At 38.9% G+C, this 25,379-nt stretch overlaps 1 protein-coding gene across 1 annotated transcript in view; it reads right to left on the minus strand.

Moving 5' to 3' along the window:
• Positions 1–5,438: 5,438 nt before the first annotated feature.
• Positions 5,439–25,379, minus strand: part of LOC126161360 (esterase FE4-like) — a 117,187-nt gene continuing 97,246 nt past the window's right edge. The window contains exon 11 of the mRNA XM_049917132.1: positions 5,439–5,723. Within this exon, the coding sequence (XP_049773089.1) occupies positions 5,570–5,723 (154 nt within the window). The 3' untranslated portion in view covers positions 5,439–5,569. The remainder of the gene's footprint in view (positions 5,724–25,379) is intronic.

Here is a 25,379-nt window from a genome sequence, read left to right on the forward strand (position 1 = left end):
ACATGCCACACTTCACCTCAAAAGCTATCCTACCTTCTCCTATATGACCTGAACAGTGGTATTTCCCTTCCTGTCCCTGTGCAGTTCCCTAAGCAGACACGCCATCAACCACAACTCCTCTCCTACAAACAAAGCTTGGCCAACCTCCTTAACATCCCACAGCCTTCACCACTGCCTCCCAAGCCAAGAATAACCTATAATCCCAAGAACCAGTCACAACAGTACAGTGTCCTTAACTTCTCATCTAAAGCACTCTACCTCCTGAATTATCTGTATTATGTAAGGGCCCTCACTTTCAGCCCTAAACCTGCAGTTGGTCATGTTGCTTTGGCGAAGGACCTCCTTTCCTTCATACATAATATCCACTGGAAATATCACTTTGCAACCCAACCCCAAAACCTTTCCAACAGTAAACCTAACATTGAACCCTGCCTTGAACAGTTCAGACTACAATCCCAACTTGATACACAACCACTACCTCAAAATGATCCCTTACAAGCCTTCCAAGAATTCCTTACATCCAGCATTGCCTCACAACCCTTCCTCAGGTCCCTACAATGTAACCCTAACATGTCCTCTGCCAAACTCTAGGCTCTATGTTCCCTAAAAGTTGATGACTCCATTATTATCCTCCCAGCAGACAGAGAATATATCGCTGTAGTATTTGACTGAAAATAATACGTAAGTGAAGGTCTACACCAGCTGTCTGACACCTCTACATACGGCATCTGCCATCAAGATCTCATTCCTGTGATTCAACAGACCTGCAGTCCCTCCTTAAAACCTCAGGCCCCTCACAAGGACTAATCCATAGAACTTCTGAAACCACCAAAACCATGCACCCCACCTTTTACATTCTTCCTAAGATCACACTCTATAACATGACATTCATGACCTTGGCACCTGTTTCACCACACACACCATCTGTATTCTTACCCCAGATACTAGTTTCTCAGAACTTCACAGGTGGGAACTAGCACTACAACATGTCCTTGGTTCTCACCACCCACCTGGCCTTAATCTATGTTAATTTTTTCTGACCCAGGTTTTCTTCACTGTAACTACTCTTTGCTGCACTCTGTTTTAGTTTTCCACATCTATCATTGTCTTTCCCATCTATTTTTCACCATCCCCTCCCACCACTGTTATGTATGATGCACTTAGCTCTCACTCTTATTAACTCATACATGATGTTTTAATAGTAATTTCTATCTTGCACATTACATTGTCTCCCACTTTTAAGTTCTCAGGTTTTCAAATATTGTCCGATGGAGTCCCCAGCAATCAGCCTTTCCTTCTCATTGTGTACAGTAAGTTTAATGTGGCCCGCGGTTGTTGGTGACTTTCCCGAAATCTACCTCTTATCCTAAACCTCTCTGGTCCTTTTCCTCCACCCTTCTTCTTTCCTTTTCAACACTTCTGCCTGAAGAAGGAGCTACTGGCTCACATAGCTTGCCTATCACAACAGTCTTTTATGTGTGTTCTGCTGCTGCTTGGTGACTAGATTTTTTATCTATCCAGTTACACAATTTTGTCAATAATTGCTTGTTTTTGTTGTTGTACAAGTAATATATATAACATAATGGAAAGAAGTCAAATTTCTGAGCCGACTGTTCACTTTCTACTGCTGTTTGTTGTTGTGGTCTTCAGTCCTGAGACTGGTTTGATACAGCTGTCCATGCTACTCTATCCTGTGCAAGCTTCTTCATCTCCCAGTACCTACTGCAACCTACATCCTTTTGAATCTGCTTAGTGTATTCATCTCTTGCTCTCCCTCTATGATTTTTACCCTCCACACTGCCCTCCAATACTAAATTGGTGATCCCTTGATGCCTCAGAACATGTCCTGCCAACCAATCCCTTCTTCTAGTCAAGTTGTGCCACAAACTTCTCTTCTCCCCAATTCCATTCAATACCTCCTCATTAGTTACATGATCTACCCAATCTACCCATCTAATCTTCAGCATTCTTCTGTAGCAGCACATTTTGAAAGCTTCTATTCTCTTCTTGTCCAAACTATTTATCATCCATGTTTCACTTCCATACATGGCTACACTCCATACAAATACTTTCAGAAATGACTTCCTGACACTTAAATCTATATTTGATGTTAACAAATTTCTCTTCTTCAGAAACGCTTTCCTTGCCATTGCCAGTCTACATTTTATATCCTCTCTACTTCGACCATCATCAGTTATTTTGCTCCCAAAATAGCAAAACTCCTTTACTACTTTAAGTGTCCCATTTCCTAATCTAACTCCCTCAGCATCACCCGACTTCATTCGACTACATTCCATTATCCTTGTTTTGCTGTTGTTGATGTTCTCTTATATCATCCTTTCAAGACACTATCCATTCAGTTCAACTGCTCTTCCAAGTCCTTTGCTGTCTCTGACAGAATTAAAATGTCATCAGCTAACCTCAAAGTTTTTATTACTTTTCCATGGATTTTAATACCTACTCCGAATTTTTCTTTTGTTTCCTTCACTGCTTGCTCAATATAAAGATTGAATAACATCGGGGAGAGGCTACAACCCTGTCTCACTCCCTTCCCAACCACTGCTTCCCTTTCATGTCCCTAGACTCTTATAACTGCCATCTGGTTTCTGTACAAATTGTAAATAGCCTAACGCTCCATGTATTTTACCCCTGCCACCTTCAGAATTTGAAAGAGAGTATTCCAGTCAACATTATCAAAAGCTTTCTCTCAGTATACAAATGCTAGAAATGTAGATTTGCCTTTCCTTAATCTAGCTTCTAAGATAAGTCGTAGGGTCAGTATTGCCTCATGTGTTCCAACATTTCTACGGAATCCAAACTGATCTTCCCCGAGGTCAGCTTCTACCAGTTTTTCCATTTGTCTGTAAGGAATTCGCATTAGTATTTTGCAGCCATATACTTCTATACTAGCTGAAAATATTTCTTAAGGCTGTGTTAATACAGTTCTTTAATATATTTGGCTGTGGGATATGGTAATAAGTAATTGCCATCCTGTGGAATTAAATTGTCTCAGTCCATTCTGGTGGTCTGTTGTTTGTATATTGGATTCTAGCATGTGTAATGTGTCATGTTCAATGTATTGTATGATAATCAGGAGGACAGTACCCACTTGGCTTTCCATCAATCTTAATTTATTGATGCAAGGTGGGCAATGCTTTATGTGTCAAGTGTATCATAGTCACCATGTCACAAGTGTATCATAGTCGCCACATCATTGCGCTCACTGACATCTTCATCTCATGATGTAGCATGCCATCAAAGCCTTTCATGCAGCTACAACAAATAATTCACACCACAACTGTTGCTGTATATTTTGTCATTGACATCATTGTTCCATGTCATATACGTGAACATTTGAAGTTGTTTGTGTTTGAGTAGACTTTTGTCTCACAGAATAACAGAAAATTTTGGCTCTACCCCAGTACTCCTACTTGGTTCTATGACATCAGTTTACTACTGTGCATTTCATTAACACAATTGTTAAGATTGGGTACTGGACTATGATAAACATCATAAGTTCCAGCGACCTGAGCTGCATGCAATATGTCATTCCTAACGTATCTCTTTAATGTGTTCAGTTCTGTTTCTGTGTTACCTATCTGATCATTAATGTGGGTCTAGACCCTTAAAGCCATAGACAAAGAGCACATTGAGCATTTTAACTTCAGTATTGGTCCAAGATGCTCCATATAAAATATAATTAAAGAAGAACAAATGTTTCCATTATTGCACTGGGTTCAATTCTCAGCTGGGTCGGAGAGTTTACTCTGCTCAGGGACTGAGTGTTGTGTCATCTTCATCATCCTCATTGACACGAAAGTCACCAAAGTGGCATAAACTAAAAAGACTTGCACCAGGTGACCGGTCTACCTGACAGAAGGCCTTAGTCACATGGCATTTCATTTCATTTCATCAACAGCAACTTAGAACAGATGCAAGAAACCCTGACACAGGATTTGCCTAATCATAATTATCATATCAACATGATCATGAACATCATCACAAGTGGTTGTACTTACTGCTGAGCATTGTGACCCCATGAAACAAGCATCTCCTTCCTGGACAGCTACCAGCTTCTCTTTGTCTTTTATAAGATTTTTTAAAGGAAAATTTCCTTGAGGAACAATGAACTTACAGGAAGACATAATGGCCAGCTAGTATATGTCTTCAGGATATGAAACTGTAAATACTACTGACAGTCACATATAAAAGACGCCTTCTACAGCTGTGTACTGACCAGCAATATGACGTTTTTGTAATAGAATGTTTTGTAATATTAAGAATTAAATTGTTTGCTGTGAAATAATGATTGATGTCTTTATTGTAGGACTGTAGAGTTTGGTTAATATTGGAACATTAATCAGTATGCTTGTGATATTAGCTATCCATATACTTTTTAATAAGGCATTTTATTGATAACAAATGTGCATAAGAAAATAGATGATCCTCAGACTGTTTGGTGTGAGGGTTGACACCATCACAGACAGAAAAAAGGGCACCCATGAAATGTTAAAGATTTTTGAGAAGGCACTATGGAAGGGGCAACCAGATCCTTGCCTGAAAAGGTATGTAGTGGAAAGTTTATCACAGAATTTAACTATTTGATTTGTTAATTCCCCTGAGTTTTACTGATATTCTGATGTTTATGACCCTACCTCCACCCTCTCTGTCCATCCCCTACTTCTTCATAACCATCCTAATACTTTGTTATTTTCTCCAGTTTGTTACTTTTGCCCTACTCTTGAAATGAAGTTTAGGGCATAGTGTTTATTTTCATTAATTTATGACTGACAAAGCACTACAAACTTGTATGCCACTAATACACATTTATAACATTTTTATACTTCAGTATTATTTCATACTATTACGATTATATAGCCACTTATTTGGGAGACTATTTTACATGCCCTGACATATTCTGAATCTAGGAACATGTGAAATTTATGTCATGTCATGCTTTTGTAAGATTTTAACATTTTAACTAACAAATAAGATTGAGATTCTTTTAAAACTGAAAAAAATTCTGACCTTTCTGAAATTTAAAACAAAATATCTGTTATTGTTATATCACTTCTTGCCTGGTAAACTACTTAGGCAACATTCCATCTATAATTTTCTATTTTTCTAGGATAAGTTGGCTGTAGTTTAATCAGTGTACACTCATTTTTAAGTGTAGCGATATCAACATTAATAGTCAGTAGATTACTAGCCTGCAAAAGACAAAGGTCCCAGGTATTGAGTCCAAGCACACATTTTTAATCTGGAAGAAAGTTTAAAATCTGCACATATTCCATTGCAGAGTGAAAATTCAATGTGTATTGACAGCATAGTTTACTGCCAATATTTGAGAAATGTGGAGTTCTTTAGCTAGATTTTTCTGTTTTGATGTTTATGCAAGTGACAAAGTGTAATGGCAGAATAAAGCTTGGTAGAGAACTTTATTAATTATTAAACTACAATGACTGATAATGACAGTGACTAACTTTTACAATTTGTAAAATACGTATTTGATACAATGGTGGTTGCATATTATTAAGGTCTGTGTACTGTCCAGCCTCATGTAAATCATCTATGGCAGGAGATTATGCCAGAAATTAAATTCATCGTACTTCAAGTTGCTTTCAATAGATAAATTGACATCAAAATGCAGGTAAGCTTTTCCATCGGTGGTGTATGGAGTCCAGTATTGAGTAATCACTGAGTCCACAGTTGGTGTGGGATGTCTGTAACATAACATGAATGGGTTTTGTGTAGAAAGTTCTGAACAGTTAATTAATACAAAAAAATGGTAATTGCAAACCAAGTGTACCATAGTGAGCAAGTGCCATTAGTAGCAGATTAGAGGAGATGAGCCTATTCATAACACATATACATCTGTTATCTAAAACAGATAAAGGTTTTTTTTAATAGAATTCATATTCAGTATGTCATTTTTGTTTCACAAAATATGTCATTCTCGTGCCAAAATATTATCATGACATTATTAAGATTTTATTAAACATAACAAGGTAGCTTCTCAAACTTGAAAAAAAATCCCTGAGAATTCCAGGTAAGTGTTACAATATCCCAGTTGAATGAATATATCCATTTCTTTCTCTTACACCATAACTAAATAAATTAAGAACTAATGATTTTCATCTATAAGATGATTGAACTTTGTAGTATAAAAAAGTCCAAAGTGTTATGTATACCATAAGGGGATGGAACTTGGTAGCATAAAATAATTTAAAGTGTTATTATACCAATAATTTATGGAAACACAGCACTATTGAAGGAGGTCTATAATGAAGTGGTTAAAAAAAGCTGATTAAGAGCACTCAAAATAAAAGCAAAGTTATGAAATTGGTAGAAATATATTTAAAATTAAGCTGTTTATGCCACATAATACAGCTTTCTGCCAAAAAGATGAACACTTCAAATAATGTTTGCAATTACAAGTAATGTGTACTTTCACAATACATATATTTTTAAATGTTTCACTTATGCAGGTTCCAACAATTTCTTGAAACATTCAAGTTCCAAAATCTAAAATCTGCATTTAAAAATTTGGCAGTGGAACAAAATTTTGAATTTTTCAGATAATATCATTATTTATGTTACAGATACAATGTCATAGTGCAGTTATCTAATTTTGTAAAGCCTTTATATGAGCTTCAAGTTTCAACACCTCTTTTGAAGCACTTTCCAAAATTTACAAATGCTTTGCTTCCAATTCTTTCACTCGTAGCCGGCCGCAGTGGCCAAGCTGTTCTAGGCGCTTCAGTCTGGAACCGCGCAACTGCTACGGTCGCAGGTTCGAATCCTGCCTCAGGCATGGATGTGTGTGATGTCCGTAAGTTAGTTAGGTTTAAGTAGTTCTAAGTTCTAGGGGACTGATAACCTCAGATGTTAAGTCCCATAGTGCTCAGAGCCATTTGAACCATTTTCTTTTTTTTCACTTCTATGTCTTTTTTCCATTGCTTTAAAAATGCTCTGCACCTCTGCATGCTGTTCTCCTTTGAGTTGATTATGATATTCTACATATTATAAGAGTGCATTCCTGGTGCTGTGAATAATGGACTTGGAAACATCCAAGTTGTCATATGTTTGTCTTTGTGTAACAACAGATTTTTCCCCCGTGTTTTCAAAGAGGCATTCACCATTACCAGAAAAGCTCCTTTCAATGATAGCATTCCCACTGGTATGACTGCAAACTAAGTTCACAACAACCATCAAATTTTGGTATTCATCTCTAATGATATCCCACCAGAAATGATCACCTCTTTCTTCAGAATGATTGTATTCTCAACATGTGGTACAGAAGTCACTTCTTTGAGTTCTTGCATTGTATTATCTGCTGTAGTTCTATTTAGGTGATTACTTTCTATGAGAGTACAAAGCAACTCATCAAAAAGTAATTCTGGCAAACTACTGTTTGACAGAATTAGACCTGGGTCAAGAAATGTAATAGTGGTTGTCAGGAAGGTAGGTTAAGGGTGACCTGTTATTAAATTTGATGAAAAAGATATGAAGACTCATCCTACATTCTTGCCAAAGGTTAAGAATATCAACATTTCTTACATCCAAAATGATTTTCTTTAATTCTTTATGCATATCCTTCTCCTTCCCTCTTTCCTGACGAGGCAACCGTTGGAAAGCTAGATTTTGTGTGTGTGTTTGTGTTTGTTTGTGTGTCTATCGACCTGCCAGCGCTTCTGTTTGGTAAGTCTCATCATCTTTCTTTTTAAATATATTTTTCCCTCGTGGAATGTTTCCCTCTATTATATTCAAAACATAGAATTATGTTTTTTTGCAGATAACAGGTCTTTTTTTCCTTCCTTGGGATCATCTAACTAGATTTATGTCCTTTTCTCTAATTCTACAGCCTCATACAATGTTGTAATACAGTCTTTCCTGTAGACCTCAAAGTTCTGGGGAGATATGGAGCACATGGAGGATCTGTCTGTGACTGTGTGGAGAGGTTTGATATCGCAGGCTAGCAGTCTCAAAGACTGCACTCTCAAAGACTGCAGACGTGTGGTGCAAGTTGCGTTTGTGTGTGTGTGTGTGTGTGTGTGTGTGTGTGTGAGAGAGAGAGAGAGAGAGAGAGAGAGAGAGAGAGAGAGTATGTTTATGTGTGTCTACTGCTGACAAAGACCTTAATGGCTGAAAGCTATAATTGTGTGAATCTCTTTATTGTGCCTATCATGACTCAGCATCTCTGCTACATGGTGAGTAGCAACTTTCCTTCTCTGGTACTGTTAAGGTTCCTCTTGTTAGCTACAGCACTGTCTGTACATATTCTTTAGATTACAGTGACATGCTTTTCAGCTTCCCAAAGTGATTTGTCTGGTATTAATGTTTCAACTTGTCAGAGAATTTCTTTTAATACAAATTATTCAGGTCCTTGTGGACAATTTACTGTTGAAGGTCATATGGATACTTTTGATTCTGAAGAATAAGATACTGAAATGTGTGGTTAAGAAGTACTAGATGACAGGATAGCAGTTGACCTTTTTGATTGAGAAAACAAATTGAAACTGAGATGAATTTCTCTTACTTAAAGCACATTGTGTGTGCTTTCCCCTTTCCACCTGAAGTTGTACATTACTTACAGATATTTGACCATAGCAGGAAATGCAATAAGCTAAGGTAAGTTCAATAGTCACTAGGCACAAGTTCAATCCAGTCCCTTCCATCTGGGTGGTTCTTCCAAATATTTTAGTAAAAGTTTAATGTTATGAAATTAGATATGACGTAAAAGAACAACAAAATACTTACAGTTATTTTAATAGACACACACAAACACACACACACACGCACACACACACACACACACACACACACACACACAGACACAAGAGTGCCAGTTTGAAATATGGTGCTCCTATTCATCATTGAGCTTAAGCCACACACATGCTGCCACTGTTAACATATTTCAGTTGGAAACTTGTTTCCTGTGGTGTTTCATAACATGTTTATAATTTGTTTCTGGTCTTGGCCTTTCTCCACACTGGCAAACATTTCTCAGAGTGTAATCACATTGTCTGTCATGCTATTTGTCATATAGTTTTTGTATCTTCTGCTACATTATCTCTAGCGACAAGGATGTTGTAATGATATGTGGTGCTGCACTATTAATACTTGAAGAAGGTTCATGCAAACTAAATCAAAGGCCTTGTTGTCACTGGTATATGAAAACATACTACAGAAGAACTGGTGGTAACTGAATATAGAAGACAGCTCTGATTTTCATTACTTCACTCAGATGTCTTCCACCAATTTAAAATTTCTGGCAAAAAGAGATAAATTTCAGGAAACTGCCTAAGGTCAACCAAAGACTTGATCTAACTCTTGATCTTTTGGCAATGGGATATTCACTTCAGAGCTTTGCATGCGTAGTTCACATTTTGAAGAAAGTTACATTTCAAATAGTACCTAAAATCTGTGGAGTGTTGGAAGAAGCCCTGAAGGTTTATGTAATGGTAAATAAGTGAAAAACATCATAAAATACACATATTATTAAACTTTTATTCAGTTGGCATGATTCTGCATAAATAAACAAAAATTACTTCATCAAGAATACCATCAGTTTCCAGTTTCTTATGAAAATGACCGGGGATTTTACACTACTTTTTGTACCTTTTTGTACACAGAACCTAGTTCCCTTTACTTCATGACCATCATCACAAAATTGTGAGAATGGATAGCTGAACCATGTTACATTACACAACAGTGTTGCACATTGGTTGATGTTATACTGTTCACCCCTTTCCTTTTTTTCTCGTCAGTACTGGACGAGGCACAACTTTATTTTCTTTTCAACACAGTCACAGTTAATATGAAATGTACAGCAGTTCTCTGCAGAGTGTCTCTTTTGTGCTGTTCTTGTACTGCTTGATCTGCATGTTCCACAAGCAGTTCTCATCCTGGTACAGTGATAACACAGTAACAACTAAACAGTCTGCTGCCTTTTCTACTCCACTTTTTTTTTTCAGGAAAACTCAATACAACAAGTGAAAAGACGACACAGAGCAACTCTGTACATGAAACACAACGTGATATATAAACATGTGCTAGCACCATGCAGTGGTGACATGTTGTAGCTGGTCTGGAATGTTGTTTTCTTTGATATATGTCAACATTGCTATGGACAGTTGTTTCTGTGTTTCAAAGCATATTTATAAACATGTTTTCAAACAGTATCCATAAGTGGGACATGGAAATATATTTTGAAAACATCTTTTGAGATCAGTGTGTATGCACCTTTACAACTCGTCATAACTACCTCCCTTCCATTAACGTGTAGTGAATGTTGTACTACAAATATTTTCATCTTACCTTTCTTTTATCATTCCAAATGTTAAAGTAAAGTTTAATCACTGGAGCTTGTTAATTTTAAGAAAACCATTATTTAACAATACACTTGTTGCCCCCAAACAACATTGCAATGTGAGTCTCCATTGCCCTTCAACCACACATTGGCCAATATTTATGGTACAATGCTCACGCATGCGAGAAAATTTTCATTTGTATTCTCATAGACCCACTGTAAACATGTATGATAGGTTGCAGATGGTGCTTTTGCAGTTTTGAGCAATTGCAACATTTTATCATTAAAAAACAAAAAGAGGAAAACACGTTGTTGGTACATGACACTCCACATATTTCAAAATCAATAAATTTTATTAAGCTATAAGATCACAGACAAAACAAGTACTGTGATACACTTCAACTTCAATGGGCATGGACCAATCTGTTCTGACTTTCTGGTGGGTGTGTTGCTTGTGATTTTTGTGATTCCTCATAATGAGATCCCACAAATGTATTCATGGTTGGTAAAGTTCCAAAAATTCAAGAACTTGCATATTACTCCAAAATTTCTAAGACACTGTGATTTCAAGAATCCAGTGAACCAAATCAACGTTGATGATCATGTGGGGTCACGGTATGGATATTTGCCCCAACACCCCTTGATGTCTAGTCAAAATACCAACAAGCAATGAAGTCATACCAAGATTGGGGCTAATGTTGTTGCAACACTATTTCACTGACCTGCACATTGGATACAATGCTATTTCATTGACACACATAGGAATAGCATTGTTGGTGGCAACTTGTACACCTAGCCTTATAACTCAATAATTTATTTGGAATAATATTTCTTTAAGTAATAGTATTGGATAATTTCTACTCATCATATAGTGGAGAAGCTGAGTCACAGATAGGTACAACATGGCAGGTCAATAGACACACAAACAAACACAAACATACACACAAAATTCAAGCTTTCACAACCAACGGTTGCTTCATCAGGAAAGAGGGATGGAGAGGGAAAGATGAAAGGATGTGGGTTTTAAGGGAGAGGGTAAGGAGTCATTCCAATCCCGGGAGCAGAAAGACTTACCTTAGGGGGAAAAAAGGACAGGTATACACTCGTACACACACACACACATATCCATCCGCACATACACAGACACAAGCAGACATTTTCAAAATTATATATATGTAGTTATAATAGAAGGAAACATTCCACGTAGGAAAAATATACCTAAAAACAAAGATGATGTGACTTAACAAATGAAAGTGCTGGCAGGTCGACAGACACACAAACGAACACAAACATACACACAAAATTCAAGCTTTCGCAACAAACTGTTGCCTCATCAGGAAAGAGAGAAGGAGAGGGAAAGACGAAAGGATGTGGGTTTTAAGGGAGAGGGTAAGGAGTCATTCCAGTCCCGGGAGTGGAAAGACTTACCTTAGGGGGAAAAAAGGACGGGTATACACTCGCACACACACATATCCATCCACACATATACAGTACAGACACAAGCAGACATATTTAAAGACAAAGAGTTGGGGCAGAGATGTCAGTCGAGGCAGAAGTGCAGAGGCAAAGATGTTGTTGAATGACAGGTGAGGTATGAGTGGCGGCAACTTGAATTTAGCGGAGATTGAGGCCTGGTGGATAACGGGAAGAGAGGATGTATTGAAGAGCAAGTTCCCATCTCCAGAGTTCGGATAGGTTGGTGTTAGTGGGAAGTATCCAGATAACCCAGACGGTGTAACACTGCACCAAGATGTGCTGGCCGTGCACCAAGGCATGTTTAGCCACAGGGTGATCCTCATTACCAACAAACACTGTCTGCCTGTGTCCATTCATGTGAATGGACAGTTTGTTGCTGGTCATTCCCACATAGAATGCATCACAGTGTAGGCAGGTCAGTTGGTAGATCACGTGGGTGCTTTCACACGTGGCTCTGCCTTTGATTGTGTACACCTTCCGGGTTACAGGACTGGAGTAAGTGGTGGTGGGAGGGTGCATGGGACAGGTTTTACACCGGGGGCGGTTACAAGGGTAGGAGCCAGAGGGTAGGGAAGGTGGTTTGGGGATTTCATAGGGATGAACTAAGAGGTTATGAAGGTTAGGTGGATGGTGGAAAGACACTCTTGGTGGAGTGGAGAGGATTTCATGAAGGATGGATCTCATTTCAGGGCAGGATTTGAGGAAGTCGTATCCCTGCTGGAGAGCCACATTCAGAATCTGATCCAGTCCCGGAAAGTATCCTGTCACAAGTGGGGCACTTTTGTGGTTCTTCTGTGGGAGGTTCTGGGTTTGAGAGGATGAGGAAGTGGCTCTGGTTATTTGCTTCTGTACCAGGTCGGGAGGGTAGTTGCGGGATGTGAAAGCTGTTGTCAGGTTGTTGGTGTAATGCTTCAGGGATTCCGGACTGGAGCAGATTCATTTTCCACGAAGACCTAGGCTGTAGGGAAGGGACCGTTTGATGTGGAATGGGTGGCAGCTGTCGTAATGGAGGTACTGTTGCTTGTTGGTGGGTTTGATGTGGACGGACGTGTGAAGCTGGCCATTGGACAGGTGAAGGTCAACATCAAGGAAAGTGGCATGGGATTTGGAGTAGGACCAGGTGAATCTGATGGAACCAAAGGAGTTGAGGTTGGAGAGGAAATTCTGGAGTTCTTCTTCACTGTGAGTCCAGATCATAAAGATGTCATCAATAAATCTGTACCAAACTTTGGGTTGGCAGGTCTGGGTAACCAAGAAGGCTTCCTCTAAGCGACCCATGAATAGGTTGGCGTATGAGGGGGCCATCCTGGTACCCATGGCTGTTCCCTTTAATTGTTGGTATGTCTGGTCTTCAAAAGTGAAGAAGTTGTGGGTCAGGATGAAGCTGGCTAAGGTAATGAGGAAAGAGGTTTTAGGTAGGGTGGCAGGTGATCGGCGTGAAAGGAAGTGCTCCATCGCAGCGAGGCCCTGGACATGCGGGATATTTGTGTATAAGGAAGTGGCATCAATGGTTACAAGGATGGTTTCTGGGGGTAACGGACTGGGTAAGGATTCCAGGCGTTCGAGGAAGTGGTTGGTGTCTTTGATGAAGGATGGGAGACTGCATGTAATGGGTTGAAGGTGTTGATCTACGTAGGCAGAGATACGTTCTGTGGGGGCTTGGTAACCAGCTACCACGTGTGAAAGCACCCAAGTGATCTACCAACTGACCTGCCTACACTGTTGACCTGCCTACACTGTGATGCATTCTATGTGGGAATGACCAGCAACAAACTGTCCATTCACGTGAATGGACACAGGCAGACAGTGTTTGTTGGTAATGAGGATCACCCTGTGGCTAAACATGCCTTGGTGCACAGCCAGCACATCTTGGTGCAGTGTTACACCATCCGGGTTATCTGGATACTTCCCACTAACACCAACCTATCCGAACTCCTGAGATGGGAACTTGCTCTTCAATATATCCTCTCTTCCCGTTATCCACCAGGCCTCAATCTCCGCTAATTTCAAGTTGCCGCCACTCATATCTCACCTGTCATTCAACAACATCTTTGCCTCTGCACTTCTGCCTCGACTGACATCTCTGCCCCAACTCTTTGTCTTTAAATATGTCTGCTTGTGTCTGTATATGTGTGGATGGATATGTGTGTGTGTGCGAGTGTATACCCGTCCTTTTTTCCCCATAAGGTAAGTCTTTCCGCTCCCGGGACTGGAATGACTCCTTACCCTCTCCCTTAAAACCCACATCCTTTCGTCTTTCCCTCTCCTTCCCTCTTTCCTGATGAGGCAACAGTTTGTTGCGAAAGCTTGAATTTTGTGTGTATGTTTGTGTTCGTTTGTGTGTCTGTCGACCTGCCAGCACTTTCATTTGGTAAGTCACATCATCTTTGTTTTTAGGTATATTTTTCCTTCATGGAATGTTTACTTCTATTATAACCATATATATATATATATATATATATATATATATATATATATATATATATACACTTAAAAACAAAGATGATGTGACTTACCAAATGAAGGTGCTGGCAGGTCGACAGACACACAAACGAACACAAACATACACACAAAATTCAAGCGATATGTCTGCTTGTGTCTGTATATGTGTGGATGGATGTGTGTGTGTGTGCGAGTGTATACCCGTCCTTTTTTCCCCCTAAGGTAAGTCTTTCCGCTCCCGGGACTGGAATGACTCCTTACCCTCTCCCTTAAAACCCACATCCTTTCGTCTTTCCCTCTCCTTCCCTCTTTCCTGATGAGGCAACAGTTTGTTGCGAAAGCTTGAATTTTGTGTGTATGTTTGTGTTCGTTTGTGTGTCTGTCGACCTGCCAGCACTTTCATTTGGTAAGTCACATCATCTTTGTTTTTAGGTATATTTTTCCTTCATGGAATGTTTCCTTCTATTATAACCATATATATATATATATATATATATATATATATATATATATATATATATATATATATACTTAAAAACAAAGATGATGTGACTTACCAAATGAAGGTGCTGGCAGGTCGACAGACACACAAACGAACACAAACATACACACAAAATTCAAGCGATATGTCTGCTTGTGTCTGTATATGTGTGGATGGATGTGTGTGTGTGTGCGAGTGTATACCCGTCCTTTTTTCCCCCTAAGGTAAGTCTTTCCGCTCCCGGGACTGGAATGACTCCTTACCCTCTCCCTTAAAACCCACATCCTTTCGTCTTTCCCTCTCCTTCCCTCTTTCCTGATGAGGCAACAGTTTGTTGCGAAAGCTTGAATTTTGTGTGTATGTTTGTGTTCGTTTGTGTGTCTGTCGACCTGCCAGCACTTTCATTTGGTAAGTCACATCATCTTTGTTTTTAAGTATATTTTTCCTTCGTGGAATGTTTCCTAACATTCCACGTGGGAAAAATATATCTAAAAAGAAAGATGATGAGACTTACCAAACAAAAGCGCTGGCAGGTCGATAGACACACAAACATACACACAAAATTCAAGCTTTCGCAACAAACGGTTGCTTCATCAGGAAAGAGGGAAGGAGAGGGAAAGACGAAAGGATGTGGGTTTTAAGGGAGAGGGTAAGGAGTAATATATATATTGAGTAATATATATATTGGTAATATATATATATATATATATATATATAAACAAAGATGATGTGACTTACCAAATGAAAGTGCTGGCAGGTCGACAGACACACAAACGAACACAAACATACACACAAAATTCAAGCTTTCGCAACAAACTGTTGCCTCATCAGGAAAGAGGGAAGGAGAGGGAAAGACGAAAGGATGTGGGTTTTAAGGGAGAGGGTAAGGAGTCATTCCAGTCCCGGGAGCGGAAAGACTTACCTTAGGGGGAAAAAAGGACGGGTACACACTCGCACACACACACACATATCCATCCACACATATACAGACACAAGCAGACATTTTGGTCTTTTAATATGTCTGCTTGTGTCTGTATATGTGTGGATGGATATGTGTGTGTGTGTGCGAGTGTGTACCCGTCCTTTTTTCCCCCTAAGGTAAGTCTTTCCGCTCCCGGGACTGGAATGACTCCTTACCCTCTCCCTTAAAACCCACATCCTTTCGTCTTTCCCTCTCCTTCCCTCTTTCCTGATGAGGCAACAGTTTGTTGCGAAAGCTTGAATTTTGTGTGTATGTTTGTGTTCGTTTGTGTGTCTGTCGACCTGCCAGCACTTTCATTTGGTAAGTCACATCATCTTTGTTTTTAAGTATATTTTTCCTTCGTGGAATGTTTCCTTCTATTATAACTATATATATATATATATATATATATATATATATATATATATATATATATATATTAGAGGGAAACATTCCACGTGGGAAAAATATATCTAAAAAGAAAGATGATGAGACTTACCAAACAAAAGCGCTGGCAGGTCGATAGACACACAAACATACACACAAAATTCAAGCTTTCGCAACAAACGGTTGCTTCATCAGGAAAGAGGGAAGGAGAGGGAAAGACGAAAGGATGTGGGTTTTAAGGGAGAGGGTAAGGAGTAATATATATATTGAGTAATATATATATTGGTAATATATATATATATATATATATATATATATATATATATATATATATATATATATAAAAACAAAGATGATGTGACTTACCAAATGAAAGTGCTGGCAGGTCGACAGACACACAAACGAACACAAACATACACACAAAATTCAAGCTTTCGCAACAAACTGTTGCCTCATCAGGAAAGAGGGAAGGAGAGGGAAAGACGAAAGGATGTGGGTTTTAAGGGAGAGGGTAAGGAGTCATTCCAGTCCCGGGAGCGGAAAGACTTACCTTAGGGGGAAAAAAGGACGGGTACACACTCGCACACACACACACATATCCATCCACACATATACAGACACAAGCAGACATTTTGGTCTTTTAATATGTCTGCTTGTGTCTGTATATGTGTGGATGGATATGTGTGTGTGTGTGCGAGTGTGTACCCGTCCTTTTTTCCCCCTAAGGTAAGTCTTTCCGCTCCCGGGACTGGAATGACTCCTTACCCTCTCCCTTAAAACCCACATCCTTTCGTCTTTCCCTCTCCTTCCCTCTTTCCTGATGAGGCAACAGTTTGTTGCGAAAGCTTGAATTTTGTGTGTATGTTTGTGTTCGTTTGTGTGTCTGTCGACCTGCCAGCACTTTCATTTGGTAAGTTACATCATCTTTGTTTTTAGATATATTTTTCCTTCGTGGAATGTTTCCTTCTATTATAACCATATATATATATATATATATATATATATATATATATATATATATATACAAAGATGATGTGACTTACCAAATGAAGGTGCTGGCAGGTCGACAGACACACAAACGAACACAAACATACACACAAAATTCAAGCTTTCGCAACAAACTGTTGCCTCATCAGGAAAGAGGGAAGGAGAGGGAAAGACGAAAGGATGTGGGTTTTAAGGGAGAGGGTAAGGAGTCATTCCAATCCCGGGAGCGGAAAGACTTACCTTAGGGGAAAAAAGGACAGGTATACACTCACACACACACAAATATATATATATATATATGACCACAGTATCGGGCAGCTGAAATCAGACTTGCAATATTGTTACATTCCATCCTGGATTTTCCAATGCTTTATTCATATAAATAGCATACTTTGAGATATTAAGAATTTTAAAATTTGTCATTAATAAAGCTCAACAAAATTAAATTACATTGTTAAGTTGAAAACACAGAATTCTCTGAACTTTTGTGAAATTCCCAGTATCCCATGAGGCACCACTAATTTTTCCAAGTACAATGTAATCTCCTGAGAATTATATGTTTTCCAGAAGGATTGCCACCCTGTGTAAGGTATACAAGGTATTAATTAGTTAAGTAATCATCATTTACATTGTCAGATAGTAACTATGTTCTTTCTTTATGCTTGGAGATGTGATATGTATTTAAGGACCTTCACATATGGTGCACTGGCAACTGTCCAAGGGGCTGTGAGACCCTTTGGTTCAGCATATTCACTGATGTAGGCTATGGGCTATGACCCTAGTGTGCAAGAGACACAACTGAAATTTTTCAGGTAGGCTGATTTGGCTCTAACTAATTATTTGAGATTTGGGTCTGAGAGGGTCTCTATGTAAGCTGTATGTATATGATGCAAACTTTTATGTTGAAATTATTTAATTGGATAGATAAAAAATCTACTCACCAAGCGGTAGCAGAACACACACATAAAAGACTGTTGTGCCTGGCAAGCTTTAGGAGCCGGTGGCTCCTTCTTCAGGCAGAAAGGTTGAAGGGGAAGGTAGAAGGGTGAAGGAAAAGGACTGGAGAGGTCTAGGAAAACGGGTAGATATGGGGAAAGTCTCCCAGAACCCCAAGTCAGGGGAGACTTACCATATAGGATGAGAAGGAAAGACTGATTGCTGGGGACTGCATCGGATGAGATTTGAAAACCTGAGAGTTTAAAGATGGAAGACAGGGTGATATACAAGACTGAGATTACCATTAAAACATTGTGCATGAGTTAATAAGAGTGAGATGCTAAGTGTATTGTATGTACAACCTTTATGTTGAATAGTCTCAGGACTGTTCTTATGGGTAACAGACTCAATTTCTTCATCTCAAATGTCATCTTCCTTCCATTTGTTGTTTGATGCTGCGGGTGTGTTGAGGAGTCTGTGACCTATGTCTCTTGCTTTTTGCTCCCTGTCTTCCAGGAGCCCGATGCTCTGTGGTGTCAGTATCCAGCTAAGGATCAGAATCAGGTCTTCAATGAAGAAGATTGTGTCTGCCAAAATGTAGGTTATTCCATTTTGCATGTATTTTAAAATGTTTGATGTTCTTTTCAGGTACGTTGAGTATGTCAGGTGTCTCCATATAAGATGCACGTATATGATGCAAAGGACCAAACCTTTATGGTGAACAGTCTCAGGACATATTAAGCTTATCCATTATGGATATTTTAGAACCTGTGGCTGTTAATTGAATGTAAATACATAAAACTGCAACCAGTCACTTTTTTGAATAATTATTTATTATTCTGTGAACCAGTTTTCAAACCTTTTCAGGTTCATCTTCAGATAATTTTCTGGAAGTTACATCACTATTTCTAGCTAATGCTGCATGCTGGCTCTGTGACAAGAAGATGGAACATGCTTTAATGTATCGCCATGACTATTGTTTATCTGTCAATATGGATGCCAAATTTACTAAATTAAAGTGTGCTCCATCTTCTTGTCACAAAGACAGCACCCAGCATTAAGCTAGAAATAGTGATGTATTTAAAGTCAAAGTACAGTTCTTATGGACAGTAGACTCTGTTTCTCTATCTCCAAGGTTGTCTTCCTTCCATTCGTTGTTTGTTGTTGATGGGGTGTTGAGGATTTCATGATACATTTATCTTGCTTTTTGCTACCAGTCTTCCAGAAGTCCAGTGCTTTGTGTTGCTGATATCAGGCTGTTGGCTGTCACCCAATTTTGAATGAAGAAGCTTGTAACAACCAAGATGTAGGTTATTCTAGTTTGCATGTATTTTAAAATGGTGGTCTATGGGTAGTGTCTTTGAATAGTAATCAAAATGTCCTCAGTCCTGGGTTCTAACCCTGCCACCACTTAAATTTTGCTTAAAAGTAATCAGAATTGCTGGCTGAAGATTTCCAGCATAAGAAGTTACCCTCATTCTGCCAACGACATTGCCAAAGAGAGTGGAAGAATCATCAATGATCAATGGCATGAGGCTGCAGAAGGCAATGGAAACCACTACATTAAAGACATAAAATGTGTATTCACAGGACTTGTGGCCAGTAATTGGAAAAGTGTCATGAGGATCCCTCCATTGGCAAAAGGAATAGTCCCCCATTCAGATCTCCAGGTGGGAGGTGACCATGACAAAAAGATTGAATAACCAGTGAAAGAGTAACGTTGTATGAATTGGGGCATGGGATGGCAGAAGTTTGAACATAGTAGAGAAGCTATAAAATCTGGAAACAGAAATACAAAGGCTCAGTCTAGATACAATGGCTGTCAGTGAAGTGAAATGGAAAGAAAACAACGATTTTTGGCCAGATGAGTATAGGACAATATCAACAGCAGCAGAAAATTGTATAATGGGAGTTAGGATTCATTATGAATAGGAAGTAGGACAGAGAGTGTGTTACCATGAACAGTTCAGTGATAGACTTGTGCTCATGAGGACTGACAACAAACCAATAATGACAGTTCAAGTATACATGGTGATGTCATAAGCTGAAAATTAAGAGATAGAGAAAGTATATGAGGATACTGAATGGATTATTCAGTACATAAAGGGAGACAAAAGTCTAATAGTCATTGGGGACTGGAATGCAGTTGTAGGGGAATGAGTACAAGAAAGAGTTATGGGAGAATACCGGCTTGGTACTAGGAATGAGAGAGGAGAAAGACTAACTGAGTTCTGCAATAAATTTCAGCTAGTAATGGCAACAAACTCATAAGAGGATGAGGTACACTTGGGAAAGGCCTGGAGGTACAGGAAGATTCAATTAGATTACACTGTGGTCAGGCAGAGATCCCAAAATCAGACATTGGAATGAAGGCATACCCAGGAGCAGATTCAGCCTCAGATCACAATTTAGCAGTTATGAAGAGTAGGCAGAAGTTTAAAGAGACTAATCAGGAAGAATCAATATGAAAAGAAGAAGTATTAAGGAATGAAGAGATACACTTGAAGTTCTCTAAGGATATAGATACTGCCGTAAGGAATAGCTCAGTAGGAAGCTTAGTTGAAGAGGAAAGGACATCTCTAAGAAGGGCAGACACAGAAGCTGGAAAGAGAGACATATGTACAAAGGGGGTACCTGTGAAGAAACCATGGATAACAGAAGAAATACTTCAGTTGATCAATCAAAGAAACAAGTACAAAAATGTTCATGGCAATTCAGAATACATTAGGAATGAAATAAACAGGAAATACAGGGAAGCTAAGATAAATTGGCTGCACGAAAAATGAAAAATAAATGATTGTCACAAGTACTGCCTCAGTATATACAACAGTCAATACAACCTTCAGTTAAATTGAAAGCAAGGATCATAACATTAAGAGTGCAATGTAGATGTGTAGAATGTATGAGTCTGGTGACATATAATCTGACTTTTGGAAAAATATCAACCAGATAATTCTGAAGATTGCAAGAGCTGAAAAGTACAAGAACTATTGCACAATCAGCTTAACATCTAATGCATCTAACTTGTTGACAAGAATAATATACAGAAGAATGGAAAAGATAATTGAGGATATGTTAGATGATGATCAATTTGACTTTAGGAAAGGTAAAGTCACCAGAGAGGCAGTTCTGACATTGTGGCTGGTAATGGAAGCACAACTAAAGAAAAATCAAGACACATTCATAGGATTTGTTGACCCAGAAAAAGCATCTGACAATGTCAAATGATGCAAGATGTTCAAAAGTCTGAGGAAAATAAGAGTAAGCCATAGGGAGAGAGGGGTAATGTACAACATGTACAAGAGCTAAGAGGGAATAATAAGAGTAGAAGACCAAAATGAGGTTCCCAGATTAAAAAGGGTGTAAGACAGGGATGTAGCCTTCCTTGCCTACTGTTCAATCTATGCACTGAAAAAGCAATGATGGAAATAAAAGAAAGATTGAAGAATAGAATTGTAATTGAAGTGTAAAGGATAATAATTACAAGATTAGCTGATGACAATTCTATCCTTGGTGGAAGTGAAGAACTGCAGTACCTCTTGAATGGGATGAACACTCTAATGAGTCCAGAGTATTAGTTGAGAGCAAATCGAATAATGACAAAAGTAATGAGAAGTAGCAGAAATGAGATCAATGAGAAATTTAATACCAGAAATTTGGACCAGGAGTAGAAGATTTCTCCTACCTAGGCAAGAAAATAACATACAATGAATGCAGCAAGGAGGACATAAAAATAAACTAGTACTGGCAAATAGGGCATTTCTGGCCAAGATAAATCTACTAGTGTCCAACATATGCCTTGATTTGAGGAAGAAATTTCTGAGAATGTATGTTTGGAGCACAGCATTGTATGTTAATGAAACACTGACTGTGGGAAACGCAGAACAGAAGAGAATCAAATCAGATGGGTACTACAGACAGATACTGAAAATTAGGTGGCATGATAAAGTAAGGAATGAGAAGGCTCTACACATAATTGGAGAGAAAAAGAATATGTGGAAAACACTGACAAGAAGAAGGAACAGGATGACAGGACATCTGTTAAGACATCAGGGAATAACAACCATGGTACTAGACGGAGCAGCAGAGAGTAAAAACTGTGGAAGAAGGCAAAGACTAGAATACACCCAACAATTAATTGAGGACCTAAGTTGCAAGTGCTACTCTGAGATGAAGAGGTTGACACAGGAGAGCAATTCATGGTGGGCCGCTTCAAACCAGTCACATAGGCTGGCTTGGTTTCCTCTAATTGTTTGATATCTGAGTATGTTAGGTGTCTCCATATAACTTCTACATCATCTGATGCAAAGGGCCCAGCCTTTACATTGAATAGTCTCAGGACAGTTTTTATGGATGGTAGACTCAGTTTCTTTATCTCAGAGGTTGTCTTCATCACTCTTGCTACTCTGTATTCAGCAAACTTGGAAAATGTATTGTCTATCAGTTGCTGTGTAATTGATAGGTATTTGTAGCTTTTGAGTCTTTTCAGATCTTGCTTCCCAATGGCGAATTTGTCATTCTCCAGGGCTTCTCCTTTCCTAATTTCATTGCTTTTGTCATACTCTGTTTCTGACAAGGTGTTTGCATGGGACCACTCTTCCAGGTTGTAAATGACAGGGGCTCTCTTCTTTCTGATAGCAGAATCATATAGTACTTCTTCTGACTATACCCTTTGGATCATGTTATGGCTACGTACATTCAATACATTGGGATTTATAGGGTCTCCCTGCAGTAGCCCATTGGTTTATTGAATTCCTTGGAACTGTGTTAATCTGTCTTGGTATCTGATTGTGTTTCCTCAGAGGGTGTTTGTTGGGAAATCAAGGGTCTGACTTTCTGCACCTAGTGCTGGGTGTAATTTTTCCAATATTGTACTCTTGTTTACCCCAGTGAAAGCTTGTTTATAATGAACAAAAGTTGTGTATTCATGGCAATTGAGTTAGACAGGGCTTCACTTATGAATTGGAGAATGTGTCCCACTGCTTTGGCAGTAGACCTTCCTGTAGTAAATCAGTGCTGTTGCCAGGATATCACAGTCATTATGTTATCAGGAATCTTTTTAAGTATAATGTTGTTCATCATCTTGAGTAGTGCACTTCCCAAGGCAATCTTTCTATAGAAATCTGGTGACTTTTCTGATCCTTTTCCTTCATAGATCACTTTATCTGTTGAATAAACAAACACCATCTGAAAAGGTCTTGAAGACCCAATGGTTACAACCAGCCACTGTCTCATCCTCAGTTCTTAGGCATCACTGGATGTGGATACAGAGGGACATGTGCTCAACACACTGCTCTCCTGGGCATTGTCAGTTTTCATTACCAGAGCCACTATTTCTCAATCAAGTAGCTCCTTGATTGGCTTCACAAGGGCTGAGTGCACACTGCTTGCCAACAGCACTCAGCATACCTGGATGGTGACCCATCCAAATACTAACCAAGCCTGACATTGCTTAACTTCAGTGACCTGATGTGAACCGGTGTTACCACTGTGATGAGGTCATTGGCACTTTATCTGTTGAATCTCTCCACAATGTTGGGGGTGAAAATTATTTCCATTCACTTCTATAGAGCTGTCCAGTTTCACAGTGTGTAACATTGCTCCTTTTGTTAACTTGCACAAGATATCATCTGAGCCATCTGCTTTATGGAATTTGCTTCTTTCAGTTGTTTGCCAGACATCATCTTCTGTTATCCTTTCATTTTCAGTTAAGGAGATGGTTCTCTTTATTTGACAATGTGAGGTCTTCTTCCAGAGCAGGTTTATCAAGTGGTTTTTCCATATTGTCATAGATATAGCTGGAATCATCTCTGTTCTTCATGAGTACAGACGTTTATAGGCTTTGCTTCTGCTTCCTGTAGAAATTCTTCTTTTTTGATCTGAATTACTATTTTTTTTATCCAAGTGTGAGTTCCACAGTGCCTCTTTCTAAAATATCAACAAAAATAATAAATTTTCAGTTTTCGAAAATATAATGTAACTGGAGAGATAAAAAAAATCACCAAGAGGGGACAAGGGAACACGCACACAAATAATGGTTAAGGAAATTAGCAAGCTTTCTTTCTTATGGCAGAAGGCTGAAGGGGAAGGAAGAGGGATGAAGAAAAAGGACTGGTGAGGTTTAGGAAATTTACAGAGTTTGGAAACATCCCCTATAACCCCAGGCGTTTCCTACTCATCCCATTCAGTAAGTCTCCCCTGACTCATTATTCTGGGCAACTTTTCCAAAAGCTTGCAAATTTTCTTAACCCTTATATGCTTGTGTTCTCCTGCTGCTGCTTAGTAAATAGATTGTTTATCTATCCAGTTAAATTATACTGCCTATTTCTAAGTATTTCTTTAACCTATTTTCTGGGTGGGCCCCACATGCCTTAATAAATTTGAGGAAAGACATTATTGCAGCAGGCTACATTTAAGTATTTTCTTTGCACTTCTAGTTTTGGACACTGCTCATTGTCAAGTGCATCAAAAATATAGTAACACACCACTAAATCACGAGAAGAGAGCTAAAATATGAAAATCATACAACTACATTGGTTGTATAGTTATACAAACATAGTAGTTACCTAAAGTAACAGATGTGAATGCATCTTTGTCATTACATTGAAAAAATTGTATGCCATGCATATGGTCATAATCTAAAGTATAAATAGCAAGACCTGACAGTGCTTCTGATAACAATAACATTATTATGTTATTAAAATGTCACATCTGGCCAGAAGCACCAAGGAAACAAACCTTGTAATGTTTACCACTGTGGAAATGTGATGGGATACTATCTCAAAATCAAACACTTCCACTATATACTTCGATACAGATGTATATTTAAGTACAAGCATCTACACATGCATATACAAAAAGTCATATAAACAGACTGAATCATCTCAAACTTTTCACCAAAAGGACTTGTGAGCAGAGAGAGAGTCCTCATTTGAGGATTGGTGTTTTACATCAACACCACACAGCCCCCCCTCACAGTACAGAGTACTTCTGATTAGTCCTGGGGGGAAGGGGTGGGATGTAGTGGTTGCATCATATTCAAGGATATTCTGGGGTCCAGGAGCTGGACAATTGGTACCTTCATGTTGTTCAACGATGAAGTTGATGGTGGAGCATGAAGTGGTCGGTCCATCACAAAGTTCTGCAGAAAGCATGGTCAGGTGAGGTGATGGCCAGCTCAAGAAAAAGCTGATGGGTGAAAGTGTGGAGAAGAGCTGAAGTATGGAGAGATGATTTAACTCTCGCTGAGTGAAGAGATGAAGGCATATGGGATGGTGGGGTCACAGTGTTAACACTGTAGTACCTCGACTTGCAGATGCTCACCTGATAATGGAGGGTTTCCATCCATCAGAAGGATGAGGACATGGGTGTTATCTACTATCAGTAAAATGTCTTTC

The sequence above is a fragment of the Schistocerca cancellata genome, chromosome 1 (genome assembly GCF_023864275.1).
Source record: "Schistocerca cancellata isolate TAMUIC-IGC-003103 chromosome 1, iqSchCanc2.1, whole genome shotgun sequence".
Taxonomy (NCBI): Eukaryota; Metazoa; Arthropoda; class Insecta; order Orthoptera; family Acrididae; genus Schistocerca; species Schistocerca cancellata.